The sequence below is a fragment of the Rhopalosiphum padi genome, chromosome 1 (genome assembly GCF_020882245.1).
Source record: "Rhopalosiphum padi isolate XX-2018 chromosome 1, ASM2088224v1, whole genome shotgun sequence".
Taxonomy (NCBI): Eukaryota; Metazoa; Arthropoda; class Insecta; order Hemiptera; family Aphididae; genus Rhopalosiphum; species Rhopalosiphum padi.
In genome coordinates, this window is record NC_083597.1 from 34,978,265 (window position 1) to 34,996,852 (window position 18,588).

Genomic DNA, 18,588 nt, shown 5'->3' on the forward strand with positions numbered 1-18,588 from the left:
TTTTTGATACCTATAAGGCTATAATTATTAATTATACTCATTAGACATATTTTCAATTTTGTTAGTTTGTTTATTATTTAGTTGTACCTCATTAATTGCTTATTTTTAATAAATATTTTAATATTCTATTTCATTAAAAAAATTTTAGTTTTAGTATTCTGTAAATATCGAGCAAACTCAATTTATTATCAAATCATAAATCTCTTATGTAGCTTATTGTGACGAGTAAAAACATTAACCATTAACTTTATTCTTTTTTTTTTCATTGACAACATTCTAATATGTTGTCATCAATCGAACTACAACCACCTAATCAAACACTGAGGCTTGTGGACAGAGACCGGTTGGTTGCCCAGCGTGTAAGAGTAATATCTGACGAAAAGCTTATATCCAAAATAGTAGAAACGGCTAGGCCGCAACAAAATTTGTTGAACAATTTTAGTGACTTGACCACTGATTTTGATATCATTCAAAATTCAAACAGCGATGATCTAATAGACTTAGGCAATAGTCAAATGTCATCATTTTTTCGCGAATTTTCAGAAAATCAAAAAACATTGTGCAAAGAAGAAAAAAAAACAGCTTCCACTAACTATAAGACTATAAACGGATTAGGATTTTACTATTGTGATTCATGTCCATTTCTTTGTTTAAATGTCAAAATTATTTTGGAGCATAATGAAAAAAGTGATCACTTCCATCATTCTTCACTTAAATCTTTATTGAGAACAAAATGTATTGGATGTGATAACATATTTTATTCAGTAAATGTTCTTCGAGTAAGTACTTAGCATTTATATTTTACTTTTTATCATCAAAAATCACTATATTGATGTTACAAATAAGAATATTTATTTTATTGTAATCAATATTGTAATTGCTTTCAATGATACCTGTATAAACTATTGTCTATGATATTGACTAATGTTAGAAAATATTTACTAAAAAACATTGGAAGATTATGTTACTAAAATATTTTATTTTATTTTTTAATTTTTATTTAAGAATATTTACAGCCAGTATGCATGGTATATACAATAAGTAAATTGTATCAAAATGTTAGGTTTAGTCTCTTGGTCAATGGTGTTTTAAACAGTGTAGTAGATTTATTGGATTAATAAATGAACAAAGGTTGAAAATCTATGGTTTTAGGTGGTTAGTTGTGGCTATGTATAATTTTTTGTAGAATCAAGAAGCTAGTTCGGGATGTGTTGACTATTTAGCTATTTCCCAAATTTGAATATTGTAGGGCAGCGATTCCCAGTATGTGTACTGCAGTATCTTGTGTCTCTTGTATATTGTTTATAGACAATTGAAATTTTTGATTTTTCTAAATTTTTTCTTAAAATGCCGATAAAAAAAATTTAGCTTTCCAAAAAATCTTTAAAATTAAGATGGTTTATTTTAAGTTGTAAATATCGTAGTAAAAAAAAAAAATCAAAAATCGTTAGTCACAATTTTTGTATATAAGCATTTAAAGTTCAAATGTTTACGAAATATATCAAAATCGGGAAAATTTGCAAGGAATCAAAAATTTTTGTGATTTATACCTAAGTTTAAAAATCCCAATACAAGGTTCTCCATTAGTTTTCCTTCAAATAACTGTAAAAAAAAACTCCAGTGGCAATATAGAAAACATTTTATGAGTATATGAAATTTAAATTTTTACGAAATCATGTAAAATAATGATGTATCCTAAAACGATTAAAAATATTTATTGTTATTCAAAAAGTATGTCGTAGAAACTTGAAACTCACTAGTAGTTGAAAAAAATAAATTACTTGTATAAAAAAAAATATATTACAATTTAAATATAGGTAAAATAATATATGTATATCCTAGATTGACAAATCATCTCCTTTCAGATACAATGATCCCTGTCATTGCATTTAAATTTAACATAATATATATACTATACAGCAGAGCGATACCCACTTGCCCACCCTTTTTACTTTTTAAAGCAGAATTTTTTTCTCTTTATTTTCAACTATAGTTTTGTAATTTGTTTATAATATATTTAATACAATTATTTAAATTGATTTTCAATGAAAACTAGTGTTTTTTTTTTTATCATGTTCCTCATGAATCATGATATTTACAGAAGGGCATCGCCGACTAAAATAGTTGAAAACCGCTGGTTTTATAACTTAGGACTTAGTTTTTAATGGCAATGTTGAGTGTAACATGTTTCTCAGAGTATAAAAAAATAAGTTTAATGATTTACATTTGGTTTGTATGTGGTGTGTTTAATTGAGTTTTTTATTATCGAGGTAGATTCCTAGATATTTAACATTGTCATGTTGAGGGATGGCATTTTTGTAGATAGTTAGGGGAAGACTGTTAATTGATCGTAGAGTAAAGGTTATATGGCTTAATTTGGTTTCATTTATTTTTATTCTCCAAAGGCAGAACCAACCAGGTTTGTAGGTTTAATAAATGATCCTGAAGTCATTTTAAGGTTTGGCTGAGAAGATATTATAGCTGTATCATTGGTGAAGGTAGCATATAAATGTTATCTGAGTATGGTTAAGTAAAAATGTTGTAGAATGTAGAAGCAAATATATGACTAGTTAGAAAAGACTTTGATTTGACCTAACTACATCCAACTAGATGCCTGGGTGACATTGAGAAACAAAAATATTTTCTTTTATAAAATAAATATTTAATATCCAAAAGAAAAGACTTGAATTAAGTATTGTTTAATGTTCAATGTTCATACAAAATAAATAACTTACTTTAAATCCATTTTCAAATATAGATTGGAAACTTGTGGTTTTATCTCATCACAAATTATTTTATTAACTATTTTTATTTTTACTAATACATGAAATTTGCTTACATTTTAAATATGTAATATAAACATTAAAAAAATTTGTTAAATATGTTTGGCTAACTGATTTTAAATTGTAGTGTCATTTGATTGAAGACCATGATGTTTTATCTGTTGAAGTTGATGAATTAGTACAGCTTGTAATTGAAGCTAATAAAGAAGACACTTTATACAACAATAGTAAGTAAATATTATACATTTTAAAATAATAGTTTTTAAGTAAATAATAATTAAAAATATTGAAAATTTTACAGATGAAACAACTCAAACTGAAAACAACAATTTAGCAGATTTTAATGATGCAATACTAGATACTTCTGAATTTGGTCAAAGATCACATTTCATTGACACCCAAAACACAGGTAAAACCTTTTTATTCTACTATTTTAATATTAAATTTACAAATATGCTCACTGTGCGTCTGTACCTTGTGCATCAAAGATTTTATATTATTTTAATATTCAAAATATTGAATTACGTTTTAATGATTTGAAATATAATATTTACTATTTAGCATATAATTTTACAATAAATGTATTAGCTACAATTAATATTAATAACGTAATCCTTTGCCTAGTATGTGGAATAATAACTATTATTAACTAAATAAATTATAGTGTTTATAAATATTTGTTATTATTAATTAACTATAAATTTGTTGTCACCAAAACAATAATGATTATACATACCAGTAAGAAGTATTCATATTTTACTACATTATAATTTTTAATCTAATCAAGACCAAAATGCATGATTTTTCTTATCATTTTAGGACCATTCCAATAACCTTTAAGCATTATATTCCAGTAAATAAATGGAAGTACATGTTTCTTCATCAAAAGCATGCTACGCAATTCATTCCCTTGGTTTATTGGAAATGTTTCTAATGGTTTAAGGTCATAATCAAATTCTGCTAGAATGCATTTGCTATATCCAGTGACTAATGGACAAGATGTGTATCCGTCATATTTATCTTTGATGTTCTTACCATTCATCACATTTATCATGTTTTTAAGAACAATAATACTTTGGGCTGCTACTGCTGCTCCTGTTTTTGATGTTGGACAACTTGTACAATCTCCAATTCCAAATATGTTCCCATATACATTGTGACGTAATGTATAAGGGTCAACATCTAAATACCCAGCACTGTTGCTGAGACTAGATTTTATTAGAACATCTGGTGGACCCATTGGTGGTGTAACATGAAGCATAGAATATTCCATTGATTCAGTTTTATTTGGTTCATCAAGAAATTCAAAAGTGGCTTTATTCTGGGTAGAATCTATTTTTATTAAATTTTGTCTTGTGCCAACTGAAATATTACGTGCATTACATATTTGCTGTAACTTCTGTGCATATTTTTTAACTCCAAATATTGCAGGTGTAGATGTTTTGTACATTATATTGGCCTTGTTTCTTTTACCTTTTCTTCTTAAATAGTCTTCAGTAATATACATAATTTTTTGAGGAGCTCCAGCACATTTAATCGGTGTATTGGGAAATGTAAATATTGCATTTCCACCATTGAAATTTTGCAAAATTTGATAAGTTTTTTCCACATATTGAGATGAATAGTTTGTACAAACTCCACTATCTTTTTTATTAAGAGCTTCTCTTAAGCCAATGATTTGATCATAATTATATTGTAATCCAATAGACACTACCATATAATCATAATTAATTGTGTCTCCATTTGATGTTGTTACAATATTTACTTTTGGATTAAAACTTTTGACTTTGTCTTGGATCCAATATACATTTTTTGGAATCACTGATTTTGTGGAAGAACGGGACTGGGATATAGTTTTCATACCACCACCAATCAATGTAAACATAGGTTGATAGTAGTGTGTGTCATTTGGCTCTAGTATGATCACATCACGTTCATATTTTGAGAGCTTAGCTGCCATCGTACATCCTCCAGAACCTCCACCAACAATTAATAATTTGCAACTGTGCTGAATATTTCTAGTAATTATACAATTTGAAAACATTGTAAATAACTAAAAATATTTGTCTTATAATTATTATTAATTTCTGGGTTAATAACTGTTTGTTTATATTTTGATATATTTTTCACTGTCAATTAAATACGTTAATTCATCCGAGATTATATCCGTTATCTATATACTCAACAAGTAATGACTAATAATTATATAACCGCTAGCAAGGTTAAAATATTAAATGTAAATAATATTATGTTATGTTCACCGAACAGTCATACTCGCTACTCCGTTCGTATTCGTGTAGGCTGTGCAGCGTGTAGATCAACAGTAGTACACTCTACACCAGTACACCATTAGCGATGAAGATTAAATCCAAATAATGTCAAGTATCAATGTAATAATGATTAATATTAATAGTAATATATATAATAGTAAATTAATAAATATGGATTCTACGCCGTCGAGTGTTGAGTGTTGTCAATTGATTAGGATAAATTGGATAAAATAAATATTAAATCTGGTATTCTGGTTAAATACTTGTGTTCGCTGCGCTTCTGATGTAATATACAATTACAGTGCCGACACTGTTGTTAACTTACTAAGTTCTAACAGGACAGGAAATCTAATTTAAAAATAGAATATTGTTCACCTTTCTCAGCGTTCGTTTCAACAAAATGTATTTGAAGTCCGGAATTCCGGACGCTGTTTAAAATTCAGCTGTGATACATTTGACGACCTGTTTAACAATTTCTGATAATTATGTGTGCTTCATGTTATACAATACTTCATAATAATATGTCGATTGTGTTGTGTATTTATAACCAGAAATGAACTATAATCAGTATAATCACAAATAACTACTATCACGATTCACGAAGAACTGCTTAACAATAATACGACATTCAGGAAAGTTGAATAAAATTGTCAATCAAAATCTACTGTTATCTATTGTCCATAAGACTATACCTCCACAACAGGTGTCTATTGGGAGTTCGTGATTATGTTAGGAATGTTAGGACGGACTTGTTGATATCCTCCCACCCACAATAAGTGACGCATATTGTAGGTATTCATAGCCTATTATAGTTATACCTTTAATTCATATAATAATTATAGTACACCATATAAATACAATTTTGATTAAATGATTTTTGTTACTAACGAATCGTTAGGTATTCATAGATTTTTAAAAGTAAATGCAGTTGTGATAATTTGAAATAATTTTTAAAAACGTTTTAGTACATTTACACATCATTCAATAAATATTCAAAATAAGAACTATTATTTAATTTTTATTTATAATACGGCAGTCACGACCACGATTAAAGATATACAGTTGTTAATGATTCATTAAAACGAATTTTTTGCAATTTAATTTCTTTTCAATTAATATGATAAAATATTGGTCGTTCTACACTAATCAATAGTAATTAATAATAATGTAGCGAGAATAATGAATAATTGGTGTCAAATACTTTTGTTCACAAACCATAACAGAGAATAACGTTTAAATTAATTATACAGTATGATCCTTCCTTTGTTAACCCACCAATACCATAGAAAATAAAAGATATATTTATTTTTTTTTAAACAAATAATAATGGAGAACAGAAAAAAAGTACAAATTGCCAATGGAATATTTTAAATTAAACATATCAGTTATATCAATATATCATTACTCTGTATGATATATTATGATATAAATTTATATAATCACTCTGTAAAACCACAAATGTTTTCTAAAAACACTAGTACTACAGTTATAATAATAATAATAATAATAATAGCTAATAACTAATAAGTACATAAAACAAACATTAAAAAAAGATAGTAGCTAATAATTTGAAAAAAATATGTCACGTAACTTTACAAGTTTCAGAATAAAAAACCTAACCTAATCTATAAGTTTTATTTAAAATATTTTAATTTGCACTTTTTTCCGGGACTTTTTTTCCTACCATCAATATTAGCCTTATAAAATATTTATTTATAAATAATATTATTTTATTATTATTATTATTTAATTAGCCTTTTGGTATATACAATAATAGCTGAATAGCTGAATAAGCTCACTTATATTATATATATGTCAATACATTTTTAAAACAATTCAAAGTTCAATACAAGATCCCGGAATAAAAATTCTTGGGAAAATAAATCCCTATTAGACTTCAATATTATTTACAATCACATGAAAATTCTTGAATAAATATTTTTAAAACTCTAATTACAACATTATTTATATTTAATTGAAAATATATAGGTTTTAATGAAATAAATTATAACATTTATAAACACAAAATTTATTTAAAAAATTAAAATATAGCATGTACAAATGTTTTAAATGATCGAAATGTCAAATTATAAAAAAATAATGAATTAGATAATTATAATAATTAATAAATATTAAAATATATAATATACATTTGTGTTATTTTTTGTTTATTATTACATTGTTTCTTAATATTGTCGTGACTTTCTAAATTTAAAAAACCGAAAATATATATTTTGCTACTTACAAATCTGGTACAAAGCTCTTTCAATATTTTTTTATCGTCATAATTTGTCTAACTTTAGTAATTAGCTTATTGTTTTCTCCAACCTCATCTAATACTAATTTTGCATAATCCGCAGTAACGAATAAATAATAATAGGTAACATTTGAAGTTTTTATATCTTATACACTGTCGTAAAAATATTAGGAAACGTAATATTTTATTTCGGGAATTTTTTCCGAGGTTTTTCGTCGGGTTTTTATTTTCCCGGTGATTTTTGTTCCGATTACCTATTATTAGTATAGAAAGTGTTGAGTCTTGAGTAGGTTGCTGTAATGAAGATAGCTATATTATTGTATACAAAAAGTCGAAAAACAATAAATTCTGAGCTGATACAATTAAGGGTATTTTGTGATATATATATTTTTTTATAGAGCTATTACAGTTCAAAATGTTTAATGTTTTTTATCATTTTCCAGGAGAAAATAATTCTGCTGAAAATTATCATTCAAATGATGCTTGTGATGATTTTTGGGAGTATCAAGAGCAAGTATTTAATGGACTTCAAGAAAAAAACATCATTGAAGATACAAATATTATAGAAAAACGTTTAAGGTTAGTAAATCATTACTGAGAGTCTGAGAATGTATATCAAAAGTGAAGTTGGATTGGAGATTACATTGGATTAAATTACTTAAAAGTTAAATTTGACTGTTCTTCCAATAATTGTGTATTTGTGTTACCATTATATAAATAAATTAGTATAATTGATCAATAACCAAGCTGTTAATGTTATAATTATGTAACAATATTGTAACATTAATTACATACTTATATATACATATATGTCTAATAATTGTCTATTATACAAAACAAACACTATAGGATTAACAAATACAAAATTTACTCACAAAACACTTTTTGAGATGTCTTAATTATTTTTATTTATTTATGAAAATGCAAACGGGCTAAGCCCAATAATGAACATTCAAAGACCGTGTAGACTTACAAAGTATAGTTATATACGTTGTACTTCTTATAGTAATACAATACAAATTAGTAATAGATAAAGAATTTAAGTTACATACATACAAATAATAATCAAACAATATTTACATTATTGTTAAAATAAACATTAAAAGAGACATTATTATTATAAAAGAACAAATCTACGTTATATCTGTTCATGTGGCCTATTAATCTAGTAATTGGGGCATTTTGAGCATAATTGTTACGATGGAATGGCGTATAAAATCTATTAGATTTCCTAGTACGAGAAGTGGGTACTAGAAAATTAAATTTAGCTAGTAGCTCTGAACAATTTATAATACCATTAAATAATTTAAAAGTGAAATAAAGATCGAGTCTAATTCTCTTTATTTGTAAAGTTATGATAATAATGGCGAATAAGATGTGTATCTCTGGCATTGTATATCACATTTATATGTAAGAAACCCTAAGAAACGATTCTAATTCGCTTCAAAAGCTTTGGTCGGACCAGGCATGTAAGGAGAGTACCGAATGTAGAATTTTTAGTTGAGTACCAAACGAACTAATGAGCAATACAGAGATTTTAAAGGAATTGGATTATTGAAATCAGAACATATTCTACTTATAAAACCTAACATTGAAGATGATTTTTTTTATGAAATATGCATAGTGTTCATTGAACGATAAGAAAGTCAAAATAAATATACCAAGGTCTTTAATATGAGAAATTCTAGCCAATTCAATGTCATAATAATGTAATATGCATTTGAGTTATGCATTTTTTTGAATATGTCATAATTTTACATTTAACAATATTGAAATACAGCTTATTAAGAACAATAAGAATACACACTAATTATTGAGTAGATTAAGGTCATTTTTGAGCAATTTTGCATCGTTAGGAGATTTAATTATTCAGAATATTTTTAAATCATAAGCAAATAGTAGTTAGTGGGAATTCGTAATTTTTATATAATTTATATTATATTGGTATGTTAAATAAAAAGGGAGCTAAGACGCTAAGTGACAACCCTGTGGAAACACTGGAAACCCTGAGTTGGCATCGTATGATGGTGACTCAATATTTTTTACTTTAACATATTGTTTCTTACCAGAAATAAAAGAGACTAACCAAGAATAAAAAGGATTACGAAAACCTAAATTATGTAATTTGTCCACGATAATGTTGTAGTTTAATTTATCAAATGTCTTAGAGAAATTAGTGTAGATTACATCTACCTGGCGAATCGTATTCAATAAGGCGTCGAATACGTGATTTTGGAATACTAATGCATTTGTAGTAGTAGAACTACCAGAAAAAAAACCATATTGTTTATCTATAATTATATTTTTAAATAAAGGAGATAATATTTTAGCAAGAATATTTTCAAAATTTTTGGGATGATTGATATAATGGATATAGGACTGTAGTTTGTGATTAGACAGTTATCACCAACTTTAAAGATTGGAGTGACATAACTCAATTTCCAATGAGCGGGAAAAATACCAGATAGAAGTGAAAAATTAAATAAATATAATAGTGTAACTGCTAGAACCAATTTACATTCTTTAAAAAATATTTTAGAAATATTGTGACCGATTATTGTTAAAAAACTTCCAGAAATATTTTGGGTTATTTGAGACGGAATTTTGTTGTTTTTGAATATTTTTATTTTTCATTGTATATGGAGCACATAGATTAGAAAATGTATTGTAATTGTATCTGTTAGGGAGCTGTTTAAATATTTTATGAGCTATCTTTTTTGTTGAGAATATTAAATTTTTTAATGAAGAACTAAACCTAGTCGGATAATTAGAAGAAAATGTACACGTTTTAGTGCACGTAGAATCGATAATTTCGTAGATAATGTAATAAAAAATATCAAATGCCTATAATACATATATATTATTGAAAGTACCATTCTAATCAATCCAATCGACTGTAGGCCTGTAGCTATAAGTGATCTAATATAATTATATTCGCAATATCTAAAATCGTAAATTTGTTCCTAAGTTCCTTATAATCTAAATATTCAATTGACATTACAGTCGACAGGACAGGTAAACTTAAAACTTATATCTAAAGTTGGATGGTAGTTATAGTCTAATGGTTCTTAAACCTTATCTTGAAGTGAATTATTGACATTAATTACTTCAGTTATAGCTGTTGAGATTGAATAATGTATCAAATTTTGTTTCATGCGATTTATTATATTCGCGACAGGAATTTACTGATGTAATAATTTTATTTTGATTGTTCTTTAATTCTTTTATCATATCAATAAATTTATTTATTTTAGTGATTAAGATACTATTTATGGTGAAGACATCTGTGAGATAGGTACAAACTTTGGACCCGACATTATTATAGAACATAATATGTTCTATGACATTATTTTGTATATAATTACAGATAAAAGAGCGAACAAACAATACCGATAGCTGTAAGTTTCAATGGTCACGATGATTACTTTGTATAGGCACAAGGTACTAAGGCAGGCAGTTCGACAGTCGACACTAACCATCAATACGAGTAAACTTAACAATACTCTTATTAACATTCATCTTATAAGACAGTAAAGTACTATTTTAAATGTAATAATCATTATAGATTTATAAACCTGCACACGTGTCTTATTATCGATAAAAAAAACCTCATTCACTGTGCTTTAACCTCCGACCATGTTACAATATATACAATATTATATTTATATGTATAAATGTATAATGTATATGTGTAAACACAAAACTATTTAAACTACTCATTTATAATGTTATGATTGCTGTATAATATTATATTGTTCTTTTATCCACACTCATCATTTAAAATTTATTATTGTTTTTGAAAATATTTTTTTTACATTATTTCCAGTCAAAAAACAAAACTTTTTAAAAAAATTGATATTTTTTATTATAGTGCCTATTTTTTTTTAATTCTAAAATGTTTACATCATTTTAATAGACTACTTTCAAGTTTCCAACTAAATATTTATTTTAAATAAATATACATTTAGAGACTATTAAAATTTAAAATATTATTATTTTGGAATTTTATTCAACTAAGATCCAAAAAATGTTCATCGTTCATCAATGTCTACTCTAAATGTCTAATAATGTTATATAAATGTTATTGGTTGAGTTTAAACGGGTTTTTGTATATACATAGTACTGGTTAAGAAATCGGCATTATGTTTTTAAAGTTACCGACAGGGTTAATATGTTTAGATGTCATTATGTCAATCATATTTGAGATGATTCTGGTATTTCTTGGATTAAAGTATCTTAGCGCTTTTCTAGAGTAGCGTACTAAATCAGGCTTATATTTTTGAGGTGTAAAGTGAAATAAAAAATATTAATAATACTAAAAAAGAAGGTATATATCTAATTAAAAAAAAAAAAAACATGAAAAGATGGTTTAAAAATAGAAGCAACTATATGTCAAACAACTCAATTTAACAGGACTTTTTGTAAAATTGAAGAAAAGTAACTGCTTACTTATAAAAATAGTAGATAATTTTCACTGACAACTAAAATATTGTCACCCCTTTTCATTTCCCTAGGGTTTGAATTCCAATGAACGTCGAAATATGCATGTTTCATTAATTCATAATTGTATTAAAGAGCATTAATAATCCAAATTTCAAGTAAATTTAAATATACAAATATTATTTCCTTTACAATTTTAGCCACCTCTTTCAACTCCCTTCCCCTTGTGGGTTAAATTTCTAAAAAATACATAAAGTTGACTTTTAATCATAAAAGAGATTTTATTTAGTTTTACTCTCTTAAGGGTTGATTTTTTATATAAAAAAAATAGTTGACAAAATCCTTTTTCGGGCATCAATGTTTCTTTTAGGTATTAGACAAAAAAAGTTACTTATGCATAATATATAATATTATATATATTACTTTTGTATTAGTATCATAGGTAGTATAATTATGTATTAATATATGTATATTAAAGTATTATTATATTTGGATTGTTTAATTGTTTCTATAAATATATGTATTTGTAATAGTATTATAAAATACAGTCGAGTCGCGATAACTCGAAGTTGAAGGGAGGTAAAAATTTGTTTCGATATATGATATATCTAATTTGAATTTATATTAATTTATATTTCTAGGGGAATAAAAAAAAAAAATTTGAGTTGTCAAGTTTTTCGAGTTATTGCGATTCAACTGTATAACATTTTATAAGGTATACTTAAATAATAAAGTATTTAAATATTTTAGGTGCACTAATGGAAAGTGCAAAGTTAGATTTGGCACAGAAGACAACTTGATGTATCATACAAAATGTCATTTAGACGACAAATTTAAATGCGTAGAATTCGAATGTCAGTTTACTGATTCCAAGTGGTTATCTATGATGACACATTTGTGGAAAATTCATAATATAGACATGGAAATGTTCGGTTGTAACCAATGCGAATTCAAAACAAATAGGTATAATGTGCATGTAAACAAATATACAGGGTGATTCTTTTATCATAAAACACTCATTATTTCAAAAAGTAATTAAAAAAAAAAGTAAAAAGTATTTATGTTTTTGAAAATATTTTTTATCCTTATAATTTTTTAAGTTTTTTACTTTTTTGAATGACAACATAGTGTTTTAATTTCATATTCCAAAGCAGAATAATTTTTCTGAGTATTTTGATACATAAAATTTGAATTTAGGGTGAGTAGTTTATGAGTTATACTTATTTAAAGTTTAGACAAGTGGAGTAGTGGACAAACATTTTACGGGGTAGCCCCGTACCACTCCACTCCGCGCAACTAAACTTTAAATAAGTATAACTCATACACTACTCACCCTAAATTCAAATTTTATGTATCAAAATACTCAGAAAATTATTCTGCTTTGGAATATGAAATTAAAACACTATGTTGTCATTCAAAAAAGTAAAAAACTTAAAAAATTATAAGGATAAAAAATATTTAAAAATATAAATTTTTAATAAAAACGTTGTTTTTTAACAACTTGAAACTATGTAAAATATATTTTCAAAAACATTAATACTTTTTGAAATAATGAGTGTTGTTTGATAAAAGAATCATCATGTATATAACTACATTTTTAAGTGTTTTTTTTTTTATGTGTAAAGTAAAAATCAATATATCCCTTACCCTATACGTATAATATTATATAAAAAAAGATAATTTAATCATTTAATGATAATATTATAACCTTAAACCATAGAATATACCGTTGAAGTTTTTTTTAAACTTGGGACAGTTCACAGTATATACCATTACTTTTAATGAATTGCGACGTCAATGTGCTTTTAAAACAATTTAAAATCAATAGCAAGTAAATACCTATTATATTTTATATCGTGCAATTGAATTATTATATGTACCTATCATAGTAATATATTTTTCGTTATTAATTACGTGCTTTTGTCGTCTTTTAAACATTTAATTATTATTAAATTATTATTAAATTTATGCGTTTTCAGTCTGTACAAATTGAACACATTTCATAAAAATATTCATAAACAAGAGAAACCATTTTTGTGTCCTGAGTGTAAGAAAGGATTCAAATCGATCAAACAACTCAGAAATCACAAGGTAGGTATACTTATGTAAAATTATATAATTACGTACTACCGGTTTCTTCACTTATATTAGTGTCTATTTGACTTTAAGTTAACAAAATTATTTATTTAAATTAATAAAAAAAAAAACAATAATAATAAAAATATTTATTATTTTAGTATAGTTCAAAAAATTATTTTTATTGGGACACAACACACTTATACGTTTATTATTATATTTTATACACACATTGTTCCTTTATACACAATTTTTTTTATGAGAAATAAATTCAACCTACTGTATTGTCTGTATTACTTACTAACAGTTATTAGTTAAATAAATTATCTAAGAGCAATTTAAAAAAACACTATTTTAAAACATATACTTAGTAGTTAGTGATATGGGCTACAGCTAGATAGACCGTCTACAAGCTCAGAACCATTTTTCGTTATATATCATTGAATTCAAGTTTAACACACATCCATCTCTATCATAGTGACCCACCCGAGTACTAAACAATTACCGACTTACCATACAGCATTACCAAATTTCTTCCATATTGTACCTTCATAATTACTGATATCTGTTATTAAATAGGTAATTTTTGAGGAAAAACAAGAATATTAAAATGTGTAAAGTAAATAGTATATTGGAGATAATATAATGAAATCCGTTTTTTAAAAATTGTGCTTAACATGAATTGCGGTCTAAAAAACTGTTTTTATTTTTTTTTATTTTTAAGCTAGAAAATTGTACAATCTGTAGAATAATTATTTACAATAAGCACAAGTGATTAAAGTTAACATAGAAGAGACAAAATAACATAATATAAAGTAACAAAGTTACAAATCGTAATAAGTTAAGTTAAATTACGGCTATTTACATCAATTCAGACAGGGGGCTTGAGTGAAGAGGCCAACCATTGATGGTACTTCATGACATGTAGTGGTGGGGGGGGTTAGTCTATTAGTAGATCACGACACCATGTTCGTTTTAGACGCCTTCTGGGGTCACCAGGAATAGTGGGGACAAATAGTTCTGAAATTAAGGGGTTGCGATGGTTGTGGAGATTGAAGTGCATGCGTTTGTAGAAAATCTTGGCAACGTTTTTAACTGTTTGGATTGATAGGTCTTTGTGGAGAGTGTCGTTGGATACATAGTATGGAGCTTTAGTTATTTGTCGCAGGCATTTAGATTGGAATGATTGGATCTTAGTAATATTGGAAGGTTTGGCGGCACCCCAAAGTTGAATGCCATAAGTCCATATTGGTTTGAGGAGTAGTTTGTATAGGAGAAGTTTATTTTTAAGATTTATATGTTTAGTTGTTAAGAGAAAACGTAGTTGACGAGATCGGTTATTTAAAGCAATCCGTTTGGTGTGAATATGTGTTGACCAAGTTAGCCGACGGTCGAGTTGTAGGCCTAAATAACGAACATTTTGGGCAGACGGAAGTGGAAGGTGATTGAGGTACACAGGAGGGCAAACAGCTTGACGAAGTGTGAACGTGCAGTGGATGGATTTGGTTTCGTTAACTTTTATCCCCCATTCTTTATACCAAGTTGATAAAAGATTTAGGTGGTTTTGGATAAGGTTTGTGGCTGTTTCAGGATTTGAGTGGAGGGCCAGGAGTGCTTTGTCATCGGCAAAGTCCCCAGTTGTTGTAGGTTGGTCAGAGGTGAACAGGTTAAATAGTAGGGGAGCTGCAACCGCTCCTTGGGGAACACCGGCACAGATCGGAAATATTTTGGACATAGTAGATCCTGAACGGACGATGAAGTGTCTGTCTTGGAGGTAGGATTTAAAAAGTAGATAGAAGTAGGGGGGGAAAATGGTTTTTAGCTTGAATAGGAGGCCTTTATGCCATACTGTATCAAAGGCTTGTGCCACGTCAAGGAATGCACCTGTGCATATTAGTTTTTTTTCCAAAGCGTAGGAGATATTGTCTAATAGACGATGGATCTGGTGAATGGTTGAGTGGTTGTGGCGAAACCCGAATTGGTTGTTAGGCAGGTTAGATTCAATGATGGGGAGGATACGTTTTAGGATAATTTTTTCGAAGATTTTTGAAAATAATGGTAGTAAGCTGATAGGTCTATATGATTTAGGTGAGTCAGGTTAGGTTTGCCCGGCTTGAGGATTATGATGATTATGGAAAATTTCCATAGGACTGGGAAATATGAGAGCCTTAACATGGAGTTATATATATGCGTAAGCATTAGTAATGCTTTTTTGGGCAATTGTGTTGCAACTTCCGAAGTGATAAGGTCATAACTTGGGGTTTTGCGGTGAGGGGATTGACGTATAGCATGTTCAACTTCGCTCGGGCGAATATGTTTAGGTGGGAGAGTCATAGGTAATGCGCAGGTTAAAGAACGGTTTACTATTTCAATCCTATTTGGGCATATATTATCGTGTGGTTGAAAGGTAGAGAAAAGGTGGTGGGAAAATAAATTTGCTTTTTCCAAATCAGTGATGGCCCATGACCCATCAACTTTTTTCAGTGGCGGTACATGAGGTTTTGAGCGAAGTATTTTCCTTGTAGTTTGCCACAGTGAATTGTCGGTAGTTGATAGAGAAACGAGATAATTGGTATAATTTTCTGATCTAATTGAGGCCAATAGTCTTTTTAGTTTATTTGTTAGGTTGTTGAATTTACGTTTATCAGAAGGGTATTTAGTTTTTTGCCAAATGGAGCGGGTTGTTCGTTTTTCGGAGATAAGGGCCCTAATATGTAAGGGTAGGTTCCCAACGTGGTTTTTGGGAGGAACTGGAGAGGAGGAGGACCAGGCTGAGTCTTGTATAGATTTGGTTAGTTGGTTTACAGCAGCATCAATATCGTCAGTTGATTTCAATCTAACTTTGAGATTGATTTGGTTGTCAAGGGACAATTTGAATTTTTCCCAATCCATTTGGCCTTGTGTAAGACTAGGTTTATCGGGTTTGTTAAGAGGAGCTGAGTCAATTGTGAAGAGGACGGATGAGTGATCAGAACAGAGGTCGTCTAAGTTGGTTACCGTAGTGTAGTATAGTCCGTTGGGTATTTTTGTTATGAAAATATCAAGGATGTCTGGTCTTTTTCTGGGCGAGGAGGGCCAGTAGGTCGGTGAGGGAGGAGCATGTATTTTATAGTTTTTAGTGTGAGACAGAGTTTTGAGTGTATTACCACGAGAATTATTTGCACGGCAGCCCCATTGTGAGTGTTTTGCATTTATGTCACCCCCTAATACAAATTTTTGGCCAAGGGTGGCAAAGAATTGATTAAGTTGGTCTTGGGTTATGGTATGACGAGGAGGGCTGTATACCGCGTAGATATTAATAGGTGTACAATTTAATGCTAAGGATATGCCACAGACTTGAATATGTGGTGATTGGAAATTGGGAAGAGGGTAAAATATCAGTGATGATCTCACTATAATAGCAGCTCCTGCGTGAGCTGTGCCGTCCGGGTGGTTTGTTTTGAAGGTTTGATATCCAGGTAGATTAAAGTTTGAAGAATTAGTAAAGTGCGTTTCAGAGATAAGTGCAATGTCGATCCTATTATTTTGAAGTACAGCTAAGATTTCATTTTTGTGATTTGCGAGTCCGTTTGAGTTCCAAGTTAGAATGAGGAGAGAGTTTGATGTGGGATTAGTTGGCATTATTGAATTTTGTGAGATTTGTGAGGACAGTGGTGAGAAGTGCTATGAGAGGGTTTAGGATGGCTTTAAACTCATTGAGAAATTTAAGGAGCTCGCCTTCGTTATTGTTAGGAGAAGTGGGATTAGGTTTGAGTGGTTGGTGACCCTCAGTTACATTAGCATACGAACGTGGTTGTGATTTGGATGAGAAATCAGTAGTAGAGTGTTGGTGGGGTTGTTCGAGTAAATTTATATATTTTGTACCTATAGGCAGGCGCCTTTTAAATTGTAAAATTAATACTAAATATAACTTAAAATGAGATAAGCAATTTGAAGAAATATATTTTTTCACTTGTGATTTTAGGTTTATATAGGTTCTTAATAATAAGTGCTTAAGTCTTTTAAAATCAGCGATAGCCAATTTGTGTAAATATATTTTTTTTATGAATTTTTCATACGATTTTGTAATTACGGAACAAGAGTCAACCCCCAATAAAGGCAATGAGAACATGGGACAATAGGGATCACCTGTAAATAACTTTGAATTGGTACATACATATATTTTAATTTTTCTAAAAATGTCGTTAAAAGTGCCTGTATGGCTAGGTTAGGTTTGTTAGGCTATATGAAAAAAATGACGGTCTAAGTCCTTGTAATTAAAAATAAAAGAATACAATAGCACAACGAATTGCTGATAACGATATATTAATATATTATTTTTTTACTCAGGCGATCCACGTAAAGACTGAGAGGCCGTCACCAAAGTTGGAGCTAACGTGCCCGCACTGTTGCCGCAACTTCGGCACCAAGCACCTGTTGCACCAGCACATTGCCGGCGTGCACATCGGGATGCGGCCGTATACTTGCCAAATCTGTGGGTACGCGACCGCTGTCGCCAGCTCGCTGAAGCTCCACCAACGATCGCATAGCGGCGAAAAACCGTTTTCGTGCGACGAGTGTGGCTTCCGGACCGCAGATCACAACACATTACGCAAGCATAAGATGCGACACACTGGCCGGAAGAATTATACGTGCCCGCTGTGCGATTACTCGTGTATACAGGCCTCTTCGTACAAAAATCACCTCAAATCTAAACACCCGGGTATGGTATAATATTATTATGAAGTCGCGAAACGAGCCTAATATATAAAAAAAAACGCTA

General features: G+C 28.8%; 2 protein-coding genes across 2 annotated transcripts in view; one reads left to right on the plus strand and one right to left on the minus strand.

Moving 5' to 3' along the window:
* LOC132917551 (zinc finger protein 271-like) overlaps nt 1–18,588 on the plus strand; it is a 20,025-nt gene continuing 1,437 nt past the window's right edge. The window contains exons 1-7 of the mRNA XM_060978338.1: nt 1–779; nt 2,911–3,010; nt 3,085–3,192; nt 7,754–7,889; nt 12,501–12,713; nt 13,730–13,841; nt 18,156–18,528. Of these exons, the coding sequence (XP_060834321.1) occupies nt 282–779; nt 2,911–3,010; nt 3,085–3,192; nt 7,754–7,889; nt 12,501–12,713; nt 13,730–13,841; nt 18,156–18,528 (1,540 nt within the window). The 5' untranslated portion in view covers nt 1–281. The remainder of the gene's footprint in view (nt 780–2,910; nt 3,011–3,084; nt 3,193–7,753; nt 7,890–12,500; nt 12,714–13,729; nt 13,842–18,155; nt 18,529–18,588) is intronic.
* LOC132917552 (sulfide:quinone oxidoreductase, mitochondrial) lies at nt 2,684–5,748 on the minus strand. Its single transcript, XM_060978339.1, has one exon. The coding sequence runs from the start codon at nt 4,825–4,827 to the stop codon at nt 3,562–3,564; it is 1,266 nt and encodes a 421-aa protein (XP_060834322.1). The 5' UTR covers nt 4,828–5,748; the 3' UTR covers nt 2,684–3,561.